We start from the raw sequence: 21,302 nt of genomic DNA, 5'->3' as shown, positions 1-21,302 counted from the left end.
AGAAACATATAGAAATTATATTTATATAAACTAATGATTAATAATATGAATAATATCTGAAAAATTTGACAGGTTGTAACATGTTCAGAAGTTTTTGCGCATGCGTTGATAAGTATAGTAATCGTAATTAAAATTTGATGAAACTAGGAATCGTTTATTGTACATTTATTTCATAGAATTAGAATAACTAATCCATAGAATTTGGTGATTATATCTAGTGAAGATTTTTGAAAATATAGTTTGATGTTAAATAAAATAAGATACACAATAGTTTGTAGCTATAAGAGCTAGTAATAATACAGCGTTATCCGAACTTCGAACTTATAATTATGTGGTTTCATCAGAATTGCGAGACTACTTTGATATCGATTGTTCTATAATAGTTTCTTTTAATTCCTGATTTCTGTATCTAGTCAAATACTTTTTTTTCAGTTTATAGTCTTTTTTCTTCTTTCGTCAAAATTATCTTACGCTTAAATAATTATTAGTAGTAGATTGGAAAACGTTACTATTATCATGATTCATGATCAAAACAAAATGTATACTGTCATATACATAGAGCATTATTGTTTAATATATTCTGCAAAAACAATGTACATTTATGTTATGCAAACTTTATTATTTATACCTAGATGTTAATTGCAATATGTACATTTATTTTACATTCTTTATTTGTTTTATAATTGTCTGTTATATTAAAACTACTTCTTTTATTCCATAATAATCTTAGAAAATTCTTTAAATGCTTAGATTATGCAACAGATAAACTTCCACCAGCTTTAGAAATTTTAGCAATCTCTTCTTTAAATTTAGCAATTGTTTCCTTTGCTAAGGTTAATTTTTCCTTAAATTCTATGACTTCCAACCTTATTTTGTTTCTTGCTTCTATTATTGCTTTCATTGTAGACTCCTTTTTGGCTTCAACTGCATAATAGAATAAAAATAATTTTCATATATCTATATTAAATCATTAATTTAAATAAAATGACTATATACAATCTGTATTATGGCGCCAAACACCAAAAGTTGTAGGTTTACTGGAGTTCAGTAGATGTTGCATTAAGGCTGTTGGATCTTGGAAAACTATTTCTTCATAAAACTCAGACACTAAGCTCTTTTTCCCTAGTTGTATCTCAGGTGTTGTTTGGAACAGTTTTAATATATGATATATAGTTACCTATTTAGAATATAAATAATTCCAATAAATTTGCATGATTCATATGCTTATAATTATAAAGAATTTACTTACAGGACGTTCATTAGGGTCATGAAAATAAATTTTAATCACAATTTCAAATTCTCCCCAACCAGTTTCACTGAGTTCATAAGGAGCTTTGGTCATAATACGATTTGGATTGTTGTAACTTTCGTGTAATTTAAAGTGAACTTTTTTAACATATGTAGACATGTCTTCATTGTGATAAGGTTTAACATAAACTGTCCATTGATGTGTATGGCCATCTTCTTCCCTTTTTTTACCAAAATAACGGGCTATATTGCCATACACAATTGGTTTCACTATTGTAACACCCTGGTTCAATAAAATTTAAATAATTATTTTTCACTCTTCTTCAACTTTACAATAAATACTCGAATAATTGTTATTTTAATTACTATTACATTACATTTGTTTGTTACTTTTTACTACATGTATAGGTTAGAAACATAAAAGTGCATCGATATTTTCACACTATTTAAAGGAAATATACCTTAATTCTACCACCAGAGTCAGGGCCAAATTCGTTAGTTGTTGCCATCATTCTGGTTAATTGTTCTGTTCATTATATAAAGACAAAATATTGGAAAATATCAACTAAGTGACATTACTGCCGATAATTTCAGCGCTACCTAGTTTACACTAGTGCTATCTGGCATGGCGCTAAATATTCGACACGCTTTTATTATCGAAAAGAACATCTTTTTTCACTTTTTTTTATAATGCAATAAAGATATAAGGATGCAATTAAATGTTTAACATTTATATTAATCTTAGATGCAAAGATGCATTGAAATTAAAAGACAGAGTGTATTGTTTTCAAGTAAATGTATTTTTTCTCATCGTGAAGGGTATTAAAAAAATATGTACACTTCTCTTAAAATAAATTACACTTCGAAAAGTTCTCGATTTTCCACACAGTATAATCTTCTTGACAAAAATATTTTGGAATCTATTCCCTAATACTAGTAACTAGATTATCATATGAGATAAATTTTTGAAATATAACATGATTCTCGCTCGGCACGATAGTTTCCGTAGAAGATTAAAGACAGCTGTTTTCTAATCGATAATATACGCAACTTGATAAGTTTATAATTGCCAGAATATGTTAGTATCAATAAAACATTTCTATAAAATACATAAACGTCATTATATAACCACTATGTATGTTAGAAATACCTGCGGGGATTGATTTTTTTTTTTCTTTCCTATCGACGATTTACAAACAACACGAAATATATAACAAATCGAGAAGTTAAACATGTTTAATGCGATACCATTTTTTAAATATAATACTCAAAATATAGATATAGGATTTTAGATATCAGGAAACTTAGTATCGGAACAAATTTACGTATGTGGTTACATATGCATTTAAGTTTCATAGGATTCTCTCCGTGATTTCGATTACAGTCAAACATCTGTATTTTGTCACAAGTCAAAATTTGTCACATTTTAACGCTACACTAGCATACGGCACGTATTAGAAAATCGACAGAACAGAAAGGAACCCTTTGATCACGTAATTTGTATAGAAATAATGTCGGATGATATCAGACATATTTCGTGTATATTTGATTAAAATAAAGAGTTAATGGATGCACGTTGCATCGGACGTATAAAGGCAGCCAGCTGCCAAAAGAATGCGTCTTCAGCACCTCGTAACGACGATTAGAATTAGCTCTGTCGTGCTACAATGTTGTCGTTATCAGGTGTGAGGCAATTTTTCTTTCCTTCGGAATTGTTCCTCTAGATATCCCGGGATCTGAAAAGAGTTTATACAACGACCGTTATATCGTTTAAACAATAGTTTGTAGCCATATACTAAGCATTAGCTACTACATTTCTACTCCATCTAGATAAACAGAGATGTAAAAAGTAATTCGCACATAAATAATTAAGCAGGTTTTAATGATAACTCTTATGGTCATGTCATACTGTTAAAACATATATAAACATATACTTTATTTCCAGAGCACTTATTCACTACGACGATCAACGTTTTACTTGAGTAAATAATTTACCATAAAATATACGATTTATTAAACAAACTGGACCATAAATGCAATCCTTTTGTGTGCTTTACGGTGACGATAATTACAAATATATACAGGCTACTGTAACAACAAATTTAACACTAATATTGACATCTACGTGAGTGATACGACGTCTCACATTGTTTATTACCCATACTATTCTAACAGAAAAGTAAAAGCGACGCACTGTTTAATATACAAAGCTTAGAATTGGATGACATTTAGGACACATTAAATCAAGATTAGATACGAGGAAGTAGTCCCAATCCACTAATGGTCAGGCATTCTGAGAACATTAAAACATAAGAAACTTAAGGAATCGAGATATTTTATTATGAGTAAGCAAAATAAGAGTGTGTCAATTTTTTCTTATTCTTTCTCTTTTGTTTCTGCTCGGTATAAGGATGTATTTACAAGGAAGGAAAAAGAAACAATTGCTACTAGTCAATTATAATCATTTCTACCTTTGGTTTTGGTCGATGAGTGTTCACTGCGTCAATTGGTAATCGAATATGTTCCACTTTACAGCCATAGGCAACTGGCGTTAATTTAATAATAGTATGTAGTGGCACTTGTAAATATGGTAATTCATCTAGAAGGAGACAAATATGATCAAAATTATTTTGTAAAGTGAAAAAAGAATGGAACCTTTGAATCACATGAAGTACAGTAAGAAAAATAATATCATGAGAAAAGATAAATATTATCTACTCATCAAATAATGGTTTGAAGTATAAGATAGATTACGTATGTATTCGACGCGTATGATATTGATTAAACTACTCGCAATTTATGGAAATAAAATTATATAAACAAGAACGACGGCTATCTTGGACTTCCGTCATACATATAATTTCGTCACTCCCGATATCTCATTTTTTGCATACATATCTATTTTGTTCAGTTCATTTCGATACGTCGAAGGTCGAAAGTTATACAACTTCGATATTCCTTGTTCAAGTATACATACGTTTATGTCGTATAACTATAATTTCTGTATTTACGATGTGGATGCACTTTATTCATCCTTTATTAATTTGATTAAGCAGTCGTTCTGATAAAGATATCTTCTCTCAATTATTTATATACTGATATCAACCATATAAATAAAATATCTGTAAATAAAGATATTTACCCGCACTTTTGTCTAGGAAGTAAGCAAATAGACATCGCAAAACTGCTTGGTGGCTAACAACCAAAACATTACCCTGTCGTTCTAATTCCATTATCACTGGTTCCAATCGCGCGACCAGATCTTCGTAACTTTCCCCTCTCGGATAACGATATGAGAATTTATTTTGATCTCTCGCGGCAAAGTCTGTCGGATACTTTTCTGCGATTTCTTCATAAGTCATTTCTTCACAAATACCCTGTGCATAAATATTGTTTAATTATTATCATAAATAATTTTATATGTAAATATTTCTTTTGTCATTCAAAACTTTTATTATATATAAAGTAAATGTTTTATTGACCCTAATGCAATTACTGTCTACAAGGTACAAAGAAGGCCATTTTTTATTAGTCCAACGTTAATCAAACATTTAAAAAGAAATTTTGAACAATAAAGTGTAAGAAACAATATTTTTTCATTCTATTTAAAATCATTTGATAAATTTTCATTGAAAAATAATTAATTATTTCTCAGCTTACCGCGTCGATCTCATTTAACGCTTTCCATCTTTCTTGGGGCACATTCACGTCACTTGCCGTTTGAATGGTCCTCTTCAGCCAGCTAGTCCACACTCGCAAACCCTACAATTATGAAAAATGTTATAGTTTACTCAAATAGAAATCCAAGATTTTTTTCTGTCCCATGCCTGTGCTCGTACCTGAATATCCTGACCAGTAATGTAGTTAGCCAATGCTTTGGCATATTCCCAACCCCTAACGCTCAACTCCGAGTCTCCGCCTATCTTACCTTCGAGGTTCATCACGCTCTCGCCGTGCCTAGTTAAATAGATTGTACGTGGCACTATATGGATGTTCATAAGGTAATAAACTATCCTACTTTGTATGTGACCCTCGTGTTTATGGACCAGCACTTTCTCGCCAGTGTTATAAATTTTCATAAAGGATAAATCGCTTTCTTGATTCTCGTCCAATGGCTGATACTTTTCTCGATAGTGTTCGATTCTCAGCATGAAATCAGCCAGTACTTCTTCCTTGTTCATATTCGTATAATCTGGACTACTCACTTTTACCTACGCGTTAAAAAGTTTTATTTTGTTAATTGTTAATATTTCTTAATTAAAATGTTAATAACTTTGTCGCGAGGAATCGAAGCCAATTTATGAATTGATTAAAAAGGAAAATCTCTTTCATTTCCTGTGTATTTTATACATTATCCGATAAGAAATTGAACCAATATTTAAAAATAAAACATTTGAATCTATGTAAATCAATACTTTAAGAATTATTACGAGTTTCAAATGGACTTAGAAGAGCAATTTCCTTACTTCCATAATATTCTGTTCAACGATCTCAGGATCGTTGCAAACAGATTCGACAAAGAAGAGCTTGAAGCCCATTTTCTCGACCACGATGTCCCTGATTAGATGTCGTCTCTCGATGGTTGAGTTGGTGGCATCGAACACAGCCACTTCGCCGTCCCCGCTCTCCAACCATTGGCAGACGTCCTTAAGGGCGTCCATCGCGCACTGGGTACGTATTGCCATTGCTTTAATATTATCAGGACGGAAAAATTCGTGGCATTGATAAGCAGTGGTTGCATGTCGCCTGTATTCTCCCAAGTTGAACACCTTTGTATTTATACCAATCCAATTGAGATATCTACACAGCTTCTTTGAGATGTACGTTTTACCACGGGCAGGCAACCCTACCATAGCAATCACATGCGGCTTGTTTACACAATTCGCTCGTTCGCCTGCAATTATCAAACATATTACATAAAAGAAAGTTTCAGAATTATTTTTTATCGTATGCTGGTCATTTTCAAGAAAATATTTTTGATTAGATATCATTGTACATACACATTAACCAGTTATTGGGTTTCATTTAGATAGTCTACCTAACATGAAACGGAAATTAATTTTTTCAAGTGCAATTGTCACTGCGCGATATCGTTCAATTTTCACCCAGTAGTAAATGGCAACTGTTGGTTTCTAGTAATATTAGTCTGGTATTTCGTTCGATACGTGCACAATGCGTGCTTTATTTATCTACATATTTTTTATACATATGTATACATATGTACATAGATATATTTTTTATTTGTCTTTGTTAGTTTTCCTGGTATATTAATAGTGTACTGTCCTTCAAATACGAGAAAATTATCGTATTAATTTGTTGTTATTATTACTCAGTCGCATGTTCCGTTAAAATATCTGATAATTGAAGATACATAATCGTACGAAGTCTGGTCTCTGAATCTGCGTACATCGCTCGTGCTCTTAACATGCCTTAAATTTATAACGAGAACGAAATCAACTAGCTGTCCAAAGAAATTTACGCAATTTCGGGTCAGTGCTATTAATGACTACTTGCCTATTTTCACTGGCTTAAAATGCGGGAATAATCGATCCGGAATTGTAACCAAAATAACGGAAATTGAGTTGCGAGATCAACGCATTTTTTACGATTCGATGATTTTCGCTAGATAAAACTTAGATCGCATTGTGATGATATAAACCGTTTGGTTCCGATACAGCTTTTCAAAAGTAAACATTTTGTTATCTGACACTCTGCGAAATAACCTTATGGCTCGACAAACATGTAAACGCGTGCCATCATTTTTCATCTTTCGTCCAATATTCTCAGATTAACTTTATCGTTCAACTATTTTTAGTAATCGAGCAAAGACCAAGGTACAATTGCAGGAAAGATATAACCACAAAAAATGTCTCCTTTGCAAATTTTCATGAGATAAAGAAACGCATCAAATCGGTGATTCTTCCATCTACTTAAAAAATCAATTACCTTTGGAACTCTTACAACCAGCGCTGAAACCGTATTTACGGTACTTTATTGTTTATATAATAAATATTCTTTTGTGTTCTAATAAATGTTTTTCATATTATGATTATTTGGGATTGTTCTCGTAAATTTATTGAAATAATATTTATACAATAGAAATTTTCTAATGTAAAATTTTCATTGACTTTTGAAAAACACTTGACAGTAGATATTTTGTTTCTGTAATAAAATACTGATGATCGAATGTTTGTATGGACACGCGTAAACTAGAAATTCTGCAAATAAGGTGGATTGATCGTAGCAATGAATCTTTGCAATCAAGGTCAAAATTAAAGTCGTTCCTATGGTGTCAAATACAGCTTCGTACCGGTTTCAATCAGTTTCACGTTACCATAGATTTCAGTCAATTAATACGATCTCTTGTCACATACATATATATCCTACGTAATCGTGTCATTCGTGTGAATGCGGCTCACGCGGTTCAACATGGAGTATCTTTTCAGGTTATGTTCTCGTAGGATAATGATAGAATACAGTAACAGTAACCCACGTGATAAATAGCATATATTTGTAGAGAAACCAATATTTCTAAAAATATAATAAATGTCAAAAAGGCGAAAACAAATGACAAGTACTTTAATAAAAAGATTCACTTTGCAATCAAATGAGTCTCGCTTCTCAATTGTTTCTTCAAAAAACAAAAATACAACAGTTTCTATTATTTGAAAAAGCAAAAAATAAGAATTAAAAATATTTAGATTTAATTATTTATATTTAGGTTTCAATATTTATGGGGGAAATAACAACATTATTTTTCAGTATATCTTACCACGAATAGGAAAAGGCTTTGTTTGAATGGTGTCCGAGCTCGGTGGTGTGTAATGCATTTTGATTTTTGGATCAGTCATCCTACGACACCATGTAGATATTCTTTTAGCCTCAGTAGACTCGTACAGATGTTTCAGTAACTTCTGTTTATTAAGAAAAGGAACACTGAAATCTCAATTTCACTAAACCAAAACACTCCACGTATGTGTCACTTATTAAACACGCATTAGAAGTTCGTCGTGTTAAGTTCACTGTCACTGCAGCCTCATCCTATAATTCATATTTACAGAATGTCATCGTACGTTAAATTTAGTATATGATGTTATATAGTTATTATCGCAGAACTACTGAAACGGTGAGATTTGACGAAAGTGCTGCAACAGAGAGTCGTAACCGCGAGCTATCTCACCAATGTGGGGGAGAGAGAGAGAGAGAAAAGACTCTTCTTCAGGAGAACTACGCGCATCTACTGTTCACCGGACAAGTCCAGACTTTAGTACGCACCGCGCAACGCAATGCATATCCCTTGAATCTTACAGCGATTATTATTACGTACAGATCGTGGTGCGGGGAAATCTTGTCAGCAGTAACTCTCATCGTGTGGCTCCGTTTTCTTTTATAAAACGAATATCAAATGACGTTTCACTGTGTTAAAAAATACTCTCGTTTTATATATAAGACATATCTTTTTGAAAAAGAATTGATATGCTGAAAGAACGATATTTATTTTAAGATGAAAACGAATCATAGATATATATTGGATTTTTGACAAACACCACTGTTATATGAGATGCTTCTGGCCAGTCCGTAGCCTCGAGAATGATCACGCGACTTCTTTTGACGTCATTTATTGTTTTCCAACCAATTCTTCCTGCTTTGATATAGAAAAATATGAGACCATTGCAACGAAGGTGTCCCCTATACTTTGTTGTACTTATTGCAAATAATTGCTTACCAAATGTGAAAATTTGTGGTCTTCCGTAAAAATGATAAGTTTGACCGAATCCCCGCTTATTTTATCACTTGTTTCGGTAACCAATAAGAAACATTCGCAATTAAAAATGTAGCGAATAGGAGTATGTGATTCTGCAGAAGGTACCAGTTATGACGTGTCTCTTATAGATACGTAGATATATTAAATATATTTTAAAGAAGGAAAAGATTCTTTTCTTTAAAAAGCTAGTTATTGTATCGCATGCTGTGTGGGGAGGGGGAGTTCTAAAAAAAAGTCTAGATTATCATGCTAGGGATCACTAGCGTCCAGATTTTGTTCCTTTGTTAAATTCTTTACCTTGAATAAGATTTCTTATTTGTAAATGGGCAGGTATAAAACCTTTATATTGATCAGAATAACTCACTAATATTACTAGATTTTTATAGGAATAATGTAAGATATACATTACCGTCTTTTTAAAGTTACAAGATCTCTCTTTAACACTAAAATTGAACGGAGAACTGTTGAACTACTTTGAGCGCCGGTATTACAGTATGGAAAGGTGCCGGTAGGGTGCATGGGTACCTCTATGGTTAATTATCGGTACTATCAATTGCGATCCAGTAAAGCAAAACGCGACGGCAGTGCTCTTAGAAAAAAACAGGAAGAATTATCCGATACCAGGAGTTTAAAAAACCTACTAATTCGAGATTGTCATCGATTAAGGTAGGAGATATTTTAAGATGTACAGTGGTACGTACAGAATGAGATTTCAGGAATTTAGAATGAAATAGACATTCTTAAAATTGGGCGTGTGGCACCGCCTTTTTCACTATTCGTCATTCTGATACATTTACAATTTTTTTTTTTTTTAATTATTGTATTGTTTTTTCCTCACAACTAAGTATAAAAATGTAAATTATACTTTAATTTTCCTGCAAAGATATATACCTTTTTAATTAATTTTTCTTATGCCCATATCCACAGGCTTAATGTATTAATATAAAACTATTAAATGCTACTGTATATATCAAAATACTTCTTAGACTGGTTGGTCTTACATTTTATAACTGTAACTATAAAAAAACATAAATTAATTTAGTAATTTATGAACGTTATAATAACCTTTTTGTGTAATATTTTTTTAATATATTGGTTCTAAGAAAAGATGATTAGTGTGATATTTTGAAGAAGGAAAGAAGGAAATTATTGGTTGCCCAGTTCTTATTGTTTAAGATATCGTTTAGGGTACTAGCGGACTTACAAATATATATGTATTTATGTATACATTATTAATTATACGAAAGTGTTTATCATGATAAAAGTTATTTTGATGTTATAGATATGATATCAAATCATTAGATATAATTAATTTCTATCTCATAAACAAGTGTGAAATAAACAGAATATAGGTAAATGTATACTGCTGACCCTATTCTTGGATTTCCCACATGCACAGTAGTTTCACATCCTGCCTTTGTTTAATATAATGTCTTTTAATAATGATCATTTGTAGAAAAACATTTAGTTTAATTCAAACATGCCAGTATTTGTATAAAATAAAGTTCCAAGTGTTTTTTTATCTTTAATATTAAAATTTGTATATATGATTTCAGAAAAATAAACCAAAATGTCCAAAAAGCCAGGTACCACTCAAGCAATGCATAAGGTTATAATGGTTGGAAGTGGAGGTGTAGGCAAATCTGCTCTTACGTTACAATTTATGTATGATGAGGTACATTGATTTCATAAAAGTATATAAAAAAAATCGTGTTATATTATTGATTGATTGTTTTCTGTTTACATACAAATTAGTTTGTTGAAGATTATGAACCTACAAAAGCAGATTCCTACAGAAAGAAAGTTGTATTGGATGCAGAAGAAGTACAAATAGACATATTAGATACTGCAGGACAAGAAGATTATGCAGCAATTCGGGATAATTATTTCCGAAGTGGAGAAGGATTTCTTTGTGTATTTTCTATAACTGAGGATGATAGTTTTCAAGCTACTCAAGAATTTAGGTGAGTAACTAATTATTTAATCTGTGAGACCTACATGTATTTGATTTTCAAGACAAAATTATTTAATTTTATATATCTAGAGAACAGATTCTTAGGGTAAAAAACGATGAAAACATTCCATTTTTATTAGTGGGGAATAAATGTGATTTACAAGAAAAGAGAAAAGTTAGTTTAGCTGAAGCTCAAGCAAGGTCACAACAATGGGGTGTACCATATGTAGAAACAAGTGCAAAGACAAAAGAAAACGTTGATAAGGTAATGATTAAATTATATGTTTCAACTTTTATAGACATTATATGGAAATAAATGTCTCTTAGAAAATTAACGTTATTAACAATTTTATGTTAATAATGACAAAATTTATATATTTATAATTGTATGTAAAAAAAATGCACATGCATCATTGACATTTTGTTATCGTCTCAAATTTATTAGAGTTTTTAGAACACAAAAATTGCATGAAATATATTTAATTAGCTTTACATATAATTTACTGTATGTTTTATTTCCCATGCTACACATACATCTTATAGCTTTTGCACACATAATTCTGCAATAAAAACATACTGATATAAATATAATACAATATATAAGTGTATATTGCATTTTTCTTTTTATATTTATAAAGCACTTTCTCAAGCCTTGAAGCTTTGAGATGGCATCAATTGCACATTTGCAGGTATTTTTCGACTTGATGCGTGAAATAAGATCGCGCAAGATTGAAGATAAGTCAGCAAGCAACGGTCGCGGAAAGGACCGTGCCAAGAGGAAGAAAAAGAAGTGCAAAATTCTATAGGTTTGCTTTTTTTGCACTGTTTTTGATCTTTCGTAAATGGACAACTGGATGATGATTCAGAAATTTTGTACATTGCAGTATTCTTTTCATTTTTTTCTGAAATTTAAATAAGTATTTATATGTGCAATTATCAGCAGGTAACAATAATACCAAAAGTATCAACCTTCTGCAAGAGTGTCTCTCAGGCATGTACAAAAGAAAATTACTTATATAAATTTCGCTTGTTATGTTGTTTCCAGCTTATGCCTGAAACACTGCATATGCATGTACAACTTCAAATTCAATATCACAAATTACAAAGGCACAGACTGACTTTTTCGTTAATTTTTGAGACGTTTATTATAAAAGCAAAAAGAATGGGAATGAATTTATAAATTTTCACATGACATAGTAAATATAGCTCATTGATATGCATGTTTATTTTAGCGATGCAGATACCATACATTGTCGCACTGTATTTCTATTTATTCAACGCGTTTTATACTATATCTTAGTTCCACCAATTTAATAAATAAAACTTAAGCGACAGATACGGACGGAAAATAGATTTTATTTTTGGTCCTAATATTGATAATACATAGTAAAATTACTATAACCATGGTTTTTAAATATTAAATAGAGATATAAAATGGAAATTGACAGTTTCTTTGTATTCTATTGCAGGTATTCTTTGACTTAATGCGTGCAATAGCTGCACGTAAAGCACAGGAAAACCAAGGAGATGGAAATGAACAGAAAAAAAGAAGTTGCTGTATTTTGCTCTAACAAACATAAAACTACGCGTATAGCTGCTATAATGGACCGTTCGACATCTAATTGCAAAAACCTGAGTAAGAGAAGTGTATTTGTATACCATACATACATCCATATATACATATAAGTGTGTGATACACATACATGTGCAGAAAGAAGTTTTCTGACACTTTACAGTGAATTGACAGTAAAAATAAATATGAAACAATTGTATTGAGAACGCATAATTTAAATGTTATTTAATAATTATCATATTAATAGGTGTAAACTTTGTACTCTTTTCCACTAAACCACTAAATAATTAATTTGTAATGTACTGATGCATATAATTATAATTCGTAGATACTACTGTTAATTTATATCGCAATATTTATTATAATGCAACAACAGTAACAAAGTTTTTAACAATGCACAAAATTACATTATATATATAGATGAACCCATTTCAAAATTTTTCATTACCACTAGAGTGCTGAAATATATATAGTTATTTAATTAAATGCTATAAAAATGAAAGGAAGAACCAGAAAAGCTAGAGGAAAAAGATTAATGTGTATGTATATGTACATGTGCATGCAGTGTATGTTCATGTATACATACATTATACATGCATACTAAGCACAATATTTCGTGATGATTTAATGATGGTTAACAAAAAAAAATGTTGCAAATATTTATTATAGGAACACTGTAACTGATTTTATTTGCAAATAAAATTATTATATATTCATTGGTGTATTTTGTATGTTTCTTTGAATCCTTGAATGATTTCAGCACTCTTGCTTTACGTTATCATTTATTAATAAAATATTAATATTTTCGATTTGCTTAAACTTATTCTAGAATGAGACAGTCACAGCACTGTAAAGTACAGAAGACATACATGTGGTAATTAATCCACAGTTTATTTATCATTTGTAATATGTTATAAGACTAGTTTGCAATATACAGCTATGTACAAATGTAATACAATTTATTATTTTCATATTAAAATAGCTTTGTATCTCTTCTGAACAAGCGAATATAAATAGAATAATTATATTTACATCTAAGAAAACAACAAAAACGTTGATTCTGATCATCAGAGAAAGTAGTTCTATTTTGAAAAATAATATAACTTTTTTTCACCTTTGGTTAAAAAGATCATTAGATATATGTATTTTATAGCACAGGTCATTATTCAAAAATACACATTCTTATTATTAAGCAAGTAATTAAAATGTATACAAAATATTGTGTCTATAAATTAATGTATTTCAATAGACTGAGAACATTATTAATGCTAATTATCTAAAAGACTTGAACCTCTATGAGGTGCATTTATTCGTGGAAAAATAAGAAAATCTTGATATTATATTTACATTTTACACTTATATATATATATATGTGTGTGTGTGTGTAAAATATGTGTGTATATATATATACGCACGCGCGCACACACACGCATGTAGGTACTATTAAGTACTGAAATTTTACAAAATGGTTATGATTTGAAACATATTTATTAAATAACATTTTAGAGGATAAGTAATATTTTTTCTGCACTTTCCTTTTGATATTTTTGTACTATTGAAATTAATTGTGCCTTTTTAAGTGTTCACTATTAAGAAATAGAAATTAATAATATAATAAAGTTTTTTAATACAGTGCTGGACAAAAGTATTGGCACAGCAAGATTGTTATGATACAAATGCTTATAACTATTAAACAAATTGATTTAAACAAAAAACTTTTTGACGTATTTATTTATTATCTATCCTAGTTTATTACATAACAAGAGCAACAATATAAATAAAATAATACGCAAAATAATAACAAAAATATATTTTTTGAACATTTTATGGGTGGACAAAAGTATTGGCACAGCATGGAACAAACAATGTATCGTCGCCGTTTTCAACGATTTCCGATCGTCATTTGGAAGTAGCGAAGGGAAATCCCCCGTTAGTCTTTTATTATAACACTCGATCAGTGAAACTGGAGACTTCAGTTATTAAACAACAAAAAACCAAGAAAGAGTAATAATGTCTAGAAAAACGAAAGAAACCACAATTGAAGAAAGAAAAATAATATTAAATTTATATAAGATGAATAAATCTTACAACGAAATTGCACAAATCATAAACAGAAGTCGTTTTACTGTGCGTTCAGTCATAAAACGCTTTAAAAGTGAAGAAAATCTAGAGAATCAAATTAGGAGTGGTCGCCCTTCTAAGGTAACAATTCGAGAAAAAAGGAAAATCGTAAATATTGTAAAGAAGGATCCAAAAACTAATTCGACTGAAATTGCTTCGATGTTAAAAGCTGAGTGTGAAAAAGAAGTAAGTACCAAAACTGTACGTAGGGTATTGAAGGATGCCGGTTATTCTGCCCGTGCAGCACGAAGAAAGCCCTACATCAGTAAAATAAACCAAAAGAAAAGAGTGGAATTCGCGAAAGAGTTTGTTACGAAAGATACTGATTTTTGGGAAAAGATCATGTTTTCAGATGAAAGTAAGTTTAATATTTTTAAATCTGACGGCAGAATATTAGTATGGCGAAAACCCAACACAGAGATGGACGAACTGAATCTGCAAGCCACCATGAAACATGGGGGTGGTGGTTTAATGGTGTGGGGATGTATGGCATCATCGGGTGTAGGAGAACTTATATTCATTGATGAGATAATGGATGAATATGTATATTTAAATATACTCAAGCAAAATCTTTTGAAAAGTACTCAAAAATTAAACCTCCCCAGGGATTTCTATTTTCAGCAGGATCGAGATCCTAAACATATGGCGTATATTGTTCGTCAGTGGATAATATATAATACTGCCCACACATTAAACACACCACCTCAAAGTCCCGATATGAATCCCATTGAGCACGTGTGGAACGAATTGGAAAAAAGAATTAGGAAACATAATATCACAAGCAAGTCTGAACTGAAGAAAGTTCTTCTGCAGGAATGGAGCAATATTGTACCTGAATTCACTAAAAAATTAGTCCACTCGATGCCCAGAAGATTAAAGGAAGTCCTTAAAAGAAAAGGACTGCCAACAAAATATTAGAAGTTTATTATGTAATTAGTTATAAGCGTAAATATTCTACTGTGCCAATAGTTTTGTCCACCCATAAAATGTTCAAAAAATATATTTTTGTTATTATTTTGCGTATTATTTTATTTATATTGTTGCTCTTGTTATGTAATAAACTAGAATAGATAATAAATAAATACGTCAAAAAGTTTTTTGTTTAAATCAATTTGTTTAGTAGTTATAAGCATTTCTATCATAACAATCATGCTGTGCCAATACTTTTGTCCAGCACTGTATAACTTACCAGTGTGTATAAATTAAAAAAAATTTCATCTCATGAATATCTGTATAGGAGATATATTAAATATTATAATTATTCATAAACGTACGCTACGCATATAAATATAAAATTGTCGCTTCATCATAAATTAAATCATTCTTTATGTAATTATCATGTACTATTATCACTATAATTTAACTACATGTCTATAGCTTTTGATAGAATCTATTTTGCGCAAATTAGAAGAGCAATATTGTATATGATTTTTACACACACACACACATCATGCGTCTTAAGATAATGAAAATGTATTACTAATTAATAAATTAGTCAAATTGTATGAAGTAAGTACATATATATGTAATGTGAGTGCAATGTTACATACATTATTTTCTCTGCACAAAGCTAAATAAATAAGTATGAATATAAAATAATGTATCAAAAATAGCCCTGAATTTTTATTTCTTAATAATTTAGTGATTGTCAAATTTCCATAAAATTTTAACTATCAAATAATATTTGATTAAATATCGAATAATTTTTGTACCAAATAGTTATCTATAGTTATCTGTACTTTTTGAGTACCCGTTATATGGAAGTACAAGTATTGGACAAATTTCACAAATATCCAATCAGAAGTATAAACGTATAGAAATTTTTTGTTGTCACTGCAATTTACTATTAACACCCAAAGTTACCATGAATCATTTGTAAAATAGTCGAAAAAAATGAATATTGAAGTGTCAGATTTAAATGAAAATGTTTGTTAAAAAAATATGTTCGAGGTTAAGGAACATTTTTTAAGATTAGAAAATAGGATCATAATGCATAGCCGCAAAACGCATCATCCTTCTTTTATTATTTTAAGTAAAAAGTTAGAGTAATGTATTTTATTTTTGTTGACAAAATTTCATAAAACTACTACAAAATGAGTAGTATTAAACTTGATATACAGTGGTCTCCAGTTCATGCCAATAAATTTATTACATGGGGTACAGAAATCTGTTTGTATGAAGTAATACAAGTAAAAGATAATAATAGACAATTATGTGAGTAAATGTCTCTTATAAAATATAATTGTATTTCATACATAGTTTAATAGAAATAGAATGTTATTCCATATCTTATATTTTCGTTACAGATACAAAGATTTCTGATTCTACAGTTGCTCATTTACTTGCAACAAATACTAATCATCATTATGTCAAATGTATTGATATATATCCACAGTTAGAACCAGATATTCTATTAGCTGTTGGACAAGCAAATGGAAAAGTTGTTTTAACTACTTTTGGTCCAACAATTTTTGATTCCCAAGGTCTTAGTGGAAAGGAACTAGGTACATTATTTCGACAAATAAAATCTATTACACATTTATATTTTATTACATTTATGAATTATTATAGTCCCAAAACATGCAAGACAATGCAATACAGTTGCTTGGAATCCCATAGACACAAATTTAATTGTGTCTGGTTTAGATAAACATAGTAAAGATCATTCCATTTTATTATGGGATATAAATAAAGGTTTGCAAACCTCTGAAAGAGTGCATCACCACAATACAGTACAGACAGATTCTATGAGACCTATTGCAGAAGTTGGTGTTTCAGAAACTATACATTCTATTGCTTGGTTCAAACATGAACAAAAATGTATGGTAGTTGGCACTAATAACAAACAATTAAAAATCATTGATTTCAGAGGTATTATAATAAAACAGTGTCATTGCATATTTTTTATACGTAATGTAATTTGTCATATATACATTATATTATTTTATATTAGATTCTGCAAAAGTGGTCAATACAACAGCCACTAAAGCTGTTTATAATGTATCAGTAAATCCGCATAATAATTATCATTTACTTTCAAGTGTTGATAATCAGATAACAATTTGGGATACAAGATGCTTTGAAAAACCTGTTTTAACATTATCCCAAACTAGACAAATTACGAAAGTATTATGGTGCCCAACTAGGCACAATCTTTTGGGTGCTTTACAAAAAGACTCAGGTAGAGTATCAATTTAATTTTTTCTTAATTTAATCATAAATTGTATTAATAAGCATTGATATCATCTTTAATAAAGCGACACTGCATTTGTATGACATTCAACATTGTGGAATTGGAGGAGGAGAAGATACAGAACCTGGAGCATTAGAAAGAACAGTTGCACCACCTTGGTATAGTCCTGTAAGTTTTTCATGGCATCCAACACATGTGAACAGATTATTGGCAATATCTCAACAAGGTTTGATAATATTATATTATAAACTTATACAAATTATAGAATAAGATGTTTCTGATTTTATTTTATCCTTTTAAAGGACTTACAGATTATACAGTTTGTGAAAGAATTACAGTAAACTGGTCAACACGATCTCATCTTGCCTGGAATCATGCTTCAAAATCATTTAAATATATATGCAGTAATGATAATATTTACAAAGCCCTGAACGATATTTCTATTTTAACTAAAACACGTGCTGCTTCAGAATATGGCTTACTTGTAAGTTAAGGAAATTTACAATTTATATTTTTTATATAACATCTTTAATATATGTGTCTGTAGCCAGAGCTGGCTCAGAATGGGGAATTGGCTGAAAATGAAACTCTGAAAAACTTATGGCAGTGGTTGTACTTAAGTCGCTATTTAGTAGAGGATGGCACTATACCATCTGCAGATAATAAACATCCAGGTGTCAGGTAAATTAAAGATTTTCTAATCATATATCTGAAAATTCACAAAATAATATCTATTAATGTTACATAGAACAGTTTTAAAACTAGATGGCCAACAAGGATCTACTAATGGTTTCTTAAAGTCAGAACTAATTCATCGTCCTTGGTCGGATATAGGATCTAATCATACCGCAAAAATTTACAGGTATAAAATACATGCAATGTATCATATTAAAACTTTGTAACATAATTTAATATTTATATAATAGATCTGCAGACAGAGATAAAGGATTGCTTTTATGTGGTTGGAGATTTGATAAAGATACCAATACCCTTTATGATAACTTATTCTTAGAAAGATTAGAAAGAGAAGGAGCATATCCAAGAGCAGCAGCAATTGCAGTTTTTAATTTGTGTTTACGACAAGCTATCGAAATTTTAAATCGAGGAGCTACTAAAATGTCGATGTCTACAAATTTAAATATCGTTGCTATGGCTTTATCAGGATTTTCCGAAGACCGGAATAGTATGTGGAGAGAATCATGTTTAAAATGCAGATCTCAACTTACAGACCCTTATTTGAGAGCAACTTTTGCTTTTCTAACAGCAGACGATTCTTATGAAAATGTTCTGGTAAGTACACATTGATCTTTCTTCCTTATGAAACATAATATTCATATATGAAATGAGAAAAATAAATATTTTTAGAATGAAAACGGTATGGCAGTTGAAGACAGAGTAGCCTTTGCACTTATGTTTTTATCGGATAATAAGTTAAGCGAATATTTAAAAAAATTAACTCAGAAATTAACTGATGAAGGAAATTTAGCGGGTTTTCTTTTGACAGGTTTGCATAATTTAATAAACACATGCTAATTATAATATTTACTTATTATGTATTGCGTCTTAGGTACTAGTTTAGAAGGTATACAATTATTAAATCGGTACTTAGAAATTACCGGTGATGTTCAAAGTTGTAGTTTAATAGCTATTAGAGCATTTACACCAACATTACTTCAAGAAAATCAAGTCCAAGTTTGGATTACAAGGTACTACAATAAACAATATTTACTTAAAAGGTTATGGGAAATAAATATAACTTCAAAAATTGCAATAAAGTTATAGAAATCTTTTGAATGCTTGGAAAATGTGGACCCAAAGGGCTCACTTTGATATCGCGATGAGATCTTCAACGAATGAAAAGCCTCCGCAACAAATATATGTTTCTTGTAATTTTTGTGGTAAAAGTATATCAGCCTTTATGCAAGGTTTAAGTAGAGCAAGAGGACCTTTTGGCAGGTTAGGAAGTACACCCAATAAACTGAAGGTAATATGTCCCTATTTGAATATTTGATACAGCAATAATTAAAGTAAAATAATATTTTATATTTATAAAATAATGTCTTCTTACTTTTTTGTAGATGTCTTCGTGTCCAAATTGTAGAAAACCATTACCGCGATGTGCAATATGCTTGATGCATATGGGCACAGTAAGTGGATTGCAAATGACAACATCCAGTGTTAGTAGAAGCGAAGAATGTGATAATAAATTGACCGAATTTAGTAATTGGTTTACATGGTGTCAAACATGTAGACATGGTGGTCATGCTGATCATATTACACATTGGTTTCGGTAATATATTTTAAGATCATACTTATTAATTTCCTCTAATTCATCATATATTTTCTCTTTTAAATAATTTATTGTCTTATTTAAACAGGCAACATTCAGAATGTCCAGTAACCTCATGTACATGTAGATGCTTCTCTTTAGATGCATCATGTAAAATAGCAGTGGGTATAACATAAATAGAAATCTAAGATTCTAAAAGTTTTAAATAATACTGATGATGCTCATTAAAGTTTTAGGATTTCATTTTGTACATTTCTTGGAACAACATGAATGTTATAAACGAAGGATAATGAGTCTTGTGAACAAGATACTATTTAAATTTATTATAAAAGAATAATTTACACTCCGACATATATATTAAAATAATCGTATTCTTATAAAAAGTTTTTAAGCATTTTTATAGGTTATACAATTATAAATTTAAAACCCTGTTTCATCTTCAGACATTTTCCATTTTCCTGGTCCTAATACATTCAAGATGACCATGAGTTGTTTATATCGATCAACATCTATAATTAATATTTTCCTTATTTTTATACACCTTACGATACATATTTATATAAAATAAGATCGAAATTTACCAAAATTCTCTGTCATACTATGTGGGAATACTATATAATTACTGCAATTCATTGTAGATGTGGATTGTAATGTGCCATGTATTTCTATGTAACCTTCAGCATCATTATCAATTGGTGCTGGTAAGGTTACATTAACTTGTATACCATCGGTTGTTTTTAATTCTATATTTTTACCGTTTGAACCTTTCTAGAAATTAAAAAATATTTCAATAAATTAATATAGCTAATTCTAACGGAATAAATACTATATGTCAGGAACAACTATCAACATCGAGTAATAGTATTTATGTATATTCTTACATTAATATTAAATAAATCTCTTACTTTTCCAATAGTGCCAAGTATAATTACTTGTTCTCCAACATTTTGTGCCAATTGACGACCTTCAATACGCTTTTTTATCATTTTCTTCTTAGTTAATAATACCTCAACTTCCAAAAACTGTTTTGAAAATTATACATTATACATCGAAGCATTATAGTGACACGACAGTGATTTAAATATGGTGTTTTCGGACAACTAACTTTTAGATCTAAAATACTAGATGTAACATAAGCAATGAATTAGTGAATAAAAT

The 21,302-nt window shown here is 30.1% G+C and overlaps 5 protein-coding genes across 15 annotated transcripts; 2 read left to right on the top strand and 3 right to left on the bottom strand.

The window, feature by feature from the left end:
• Positions 1–505: 505 nt before the first annotated feature.
• LOC132907318 (YEATS domain-containing protein 4) lies at positions 506–1,887 on the bottom strand. The gene is made up of 4 exons (XM_060960280.1): positions 1,710–1,887; positions 1,250–1,531; positions 997–1,177; positions 506–924 (listed from the first exon to the last, which is right to left on the bottom strand). The coding sequence occupies exons 1-4, from the start codon at positions 1,758–1,760 to the stop codon at positions 752–754; spliced, it is 687 nt and encodes a 228-aa protein (XP_060816263.1). The 5' UTR covers positions 1,761–1,887; the 3' UTR covers positions 506–751.
• A 142-nt stretch (positions 1,888–2,029) lies between these two features.
• LOC132907316 (6-phosphofructo-2-kinase/fructose-2,6-bisphosphatase) lies at positions 2,030–9,115 on the bottom strand. 8 transcript variants are annotated; one of them, XM_060960271.1, is made up of 9 exons: positions 8,975–9,112; positions 8,796–8,890; positions 8,021–8,289; positions 5,715–6,142; positions 5,088–5,459; positions 4,909–5,010; positions 4,391–4,625; positions 3,720–3,847; positions 2,030–2,984 (listed from the first exon to the last, which is right to left on the bottom strand). In XM_060960271.1, the coding sequence occupies exons 3-9, from the start codon at positions 8,097–8,099 to the stop codon at positions 2,928–2,930; spliced, it is 1,401 nt and encodes a 466-aa protein (XP_060816254.1). In that variant the 5' UTR covers positions 8,100–8,289; positions 8,796–8,890; positions 8,975–9,112; the 3' UTR covers positions 2,030–2,927. The 8 variants fall into 8 exon arrangements, 6 of the variants coding, with proteins under 6 accessions (XP_060816254.1, XP_060816256.1, XP_060816255.1 ...); XR_009658144.1 differs by lacking the exons at positions 8,796–8,890; positions 8,975–9,112 and adding an exon at positions 3,443–3,541 and having other exon boundaries at positions 8,021–8,717; XM_060960273.1 differs by lacking the exon at positions 8,796–8,890 and having other exon boundaries at positions 8,975–9,115.
• Positions 9,116–9,216: 101 nt separating this feature from the next.
• On the top strand, positions 9,217–13,256 carry LOC132907319 (ras-related protein Ral-a). 4 transcript variants are annotated; one of them, XM_060960281.1, is made up of 7 exons: positions 9,217–9,343; positions 9,443–9,679; positions 10,570–10,688; positions 10,769–10,977; positions 11,058–11,232; positions 11,657–11,773; positions 12,437–13,256. In XM_060960281.1, the coding sequence occupies exons 3-6, from the start codon at positions 10,584–10,586 to the stop codon at positions 11,771–11,773; spliced, it is 606 nt and encodes a 201-aa protein (XP_060816264.1). In that variant the 5' UTR covers positions 9,217–9,343; positions 9,443–9,679; positions 10,570–10,583; the 3' UTR covers positions 12,437–13,256. The 4 variants fall into 4 exon arrangements, 3 of the variants coding, with proteins under 3 accessions (XP_060816264.1, XP_060816265.1, XP_060816266.1); XR_009658146.1 differs by lacking the exon at positions 9,217–9,343 and adding an exon at positions 11,908–11,958 and having other exon boundaries at positions 9,526–9,679; positions 12,437–12,580; XM_060960282.1 differs by lacking the exon at positions 9,217–9,343 and adding an exon at positions 11,911–11,958 and having other exon boundaries at positions 9,526–9,679; positions 12,437–12,580.
• Positions 13,257–16,443: 3,187 nt separating this feature from the next.
• LOC132907422 (GATOR complex protein MIOS-B) lies at positions 16,444–20,527 on the top strand. Its single transcript, XM_060960519.1, has 15 exons — positions 16,444–16,875; positions 16,968–17,165; positions 17,233–17,532; positions 17,615–17,842; positions 17,919–18,080; positions 18,157–18,338; positions 18,402–18,535; positions 18,603–18,716; positions 18,781–19,144; positions 19,220–19,358; positions 19,422–19,560; positions 19,631–19,838; positions 19,933–20,144; positions 20,233–20,305; positions 20,375–20,527. The coding sequence occupies exons 1-15, from the start codon at positions 16,755–16,757 to the stop codon at positions 20,378–20,380; spliced, it is 2,580 nt and encodes an 859-aa protein (XP_060816502.1). The 5' UTR covers positions 16,444–16,754; the 3' UTR covers positions 20,381–20,527.
• On the bottom strand, positions 20,447–21,229 carry LOC132907440 (uncharacterized). The gene is made up of 3 exons (XM_060960563.1): positions 21,050–21,229; positions 20,726–20,912; positions 20,447–20,653 (listed from the first exon to the last, which is right to left on the bottom strand). The coding sequence occupies exons 1-3, from the start codon at positions 21,128–21,130 to the stop codon at positions 20,565–20,567; spliced, it is 357 nt and encodes a 118-aa protein (XP_060816546.1). The 5' UTR covers positions 21,131–21,229; the 3' UTR covers positions 20,447–20,564.
• Positions 21,230–21,302: the final 73 nt, after the last annotated feature.

Source organism: Bombus pascuorum, chromosome 5, assembly GCF_905332965.1.
Source record: "Bombus pascuorum chromosome 5, iyBomPasc1.1, whole genome shotgun sequence".
Taxonomy (NCBI): domain Eukaryota; kingdom Metazoa; phylum Arthropoda; class Insecta; order Hymenoptera; family Apidae; genus Bombus; species Bombus pascuorum.
Note: the sequence above shows the minus strand (reverse complement) of the source record. Positions and strands in the feature narration are given on the sequence as shown.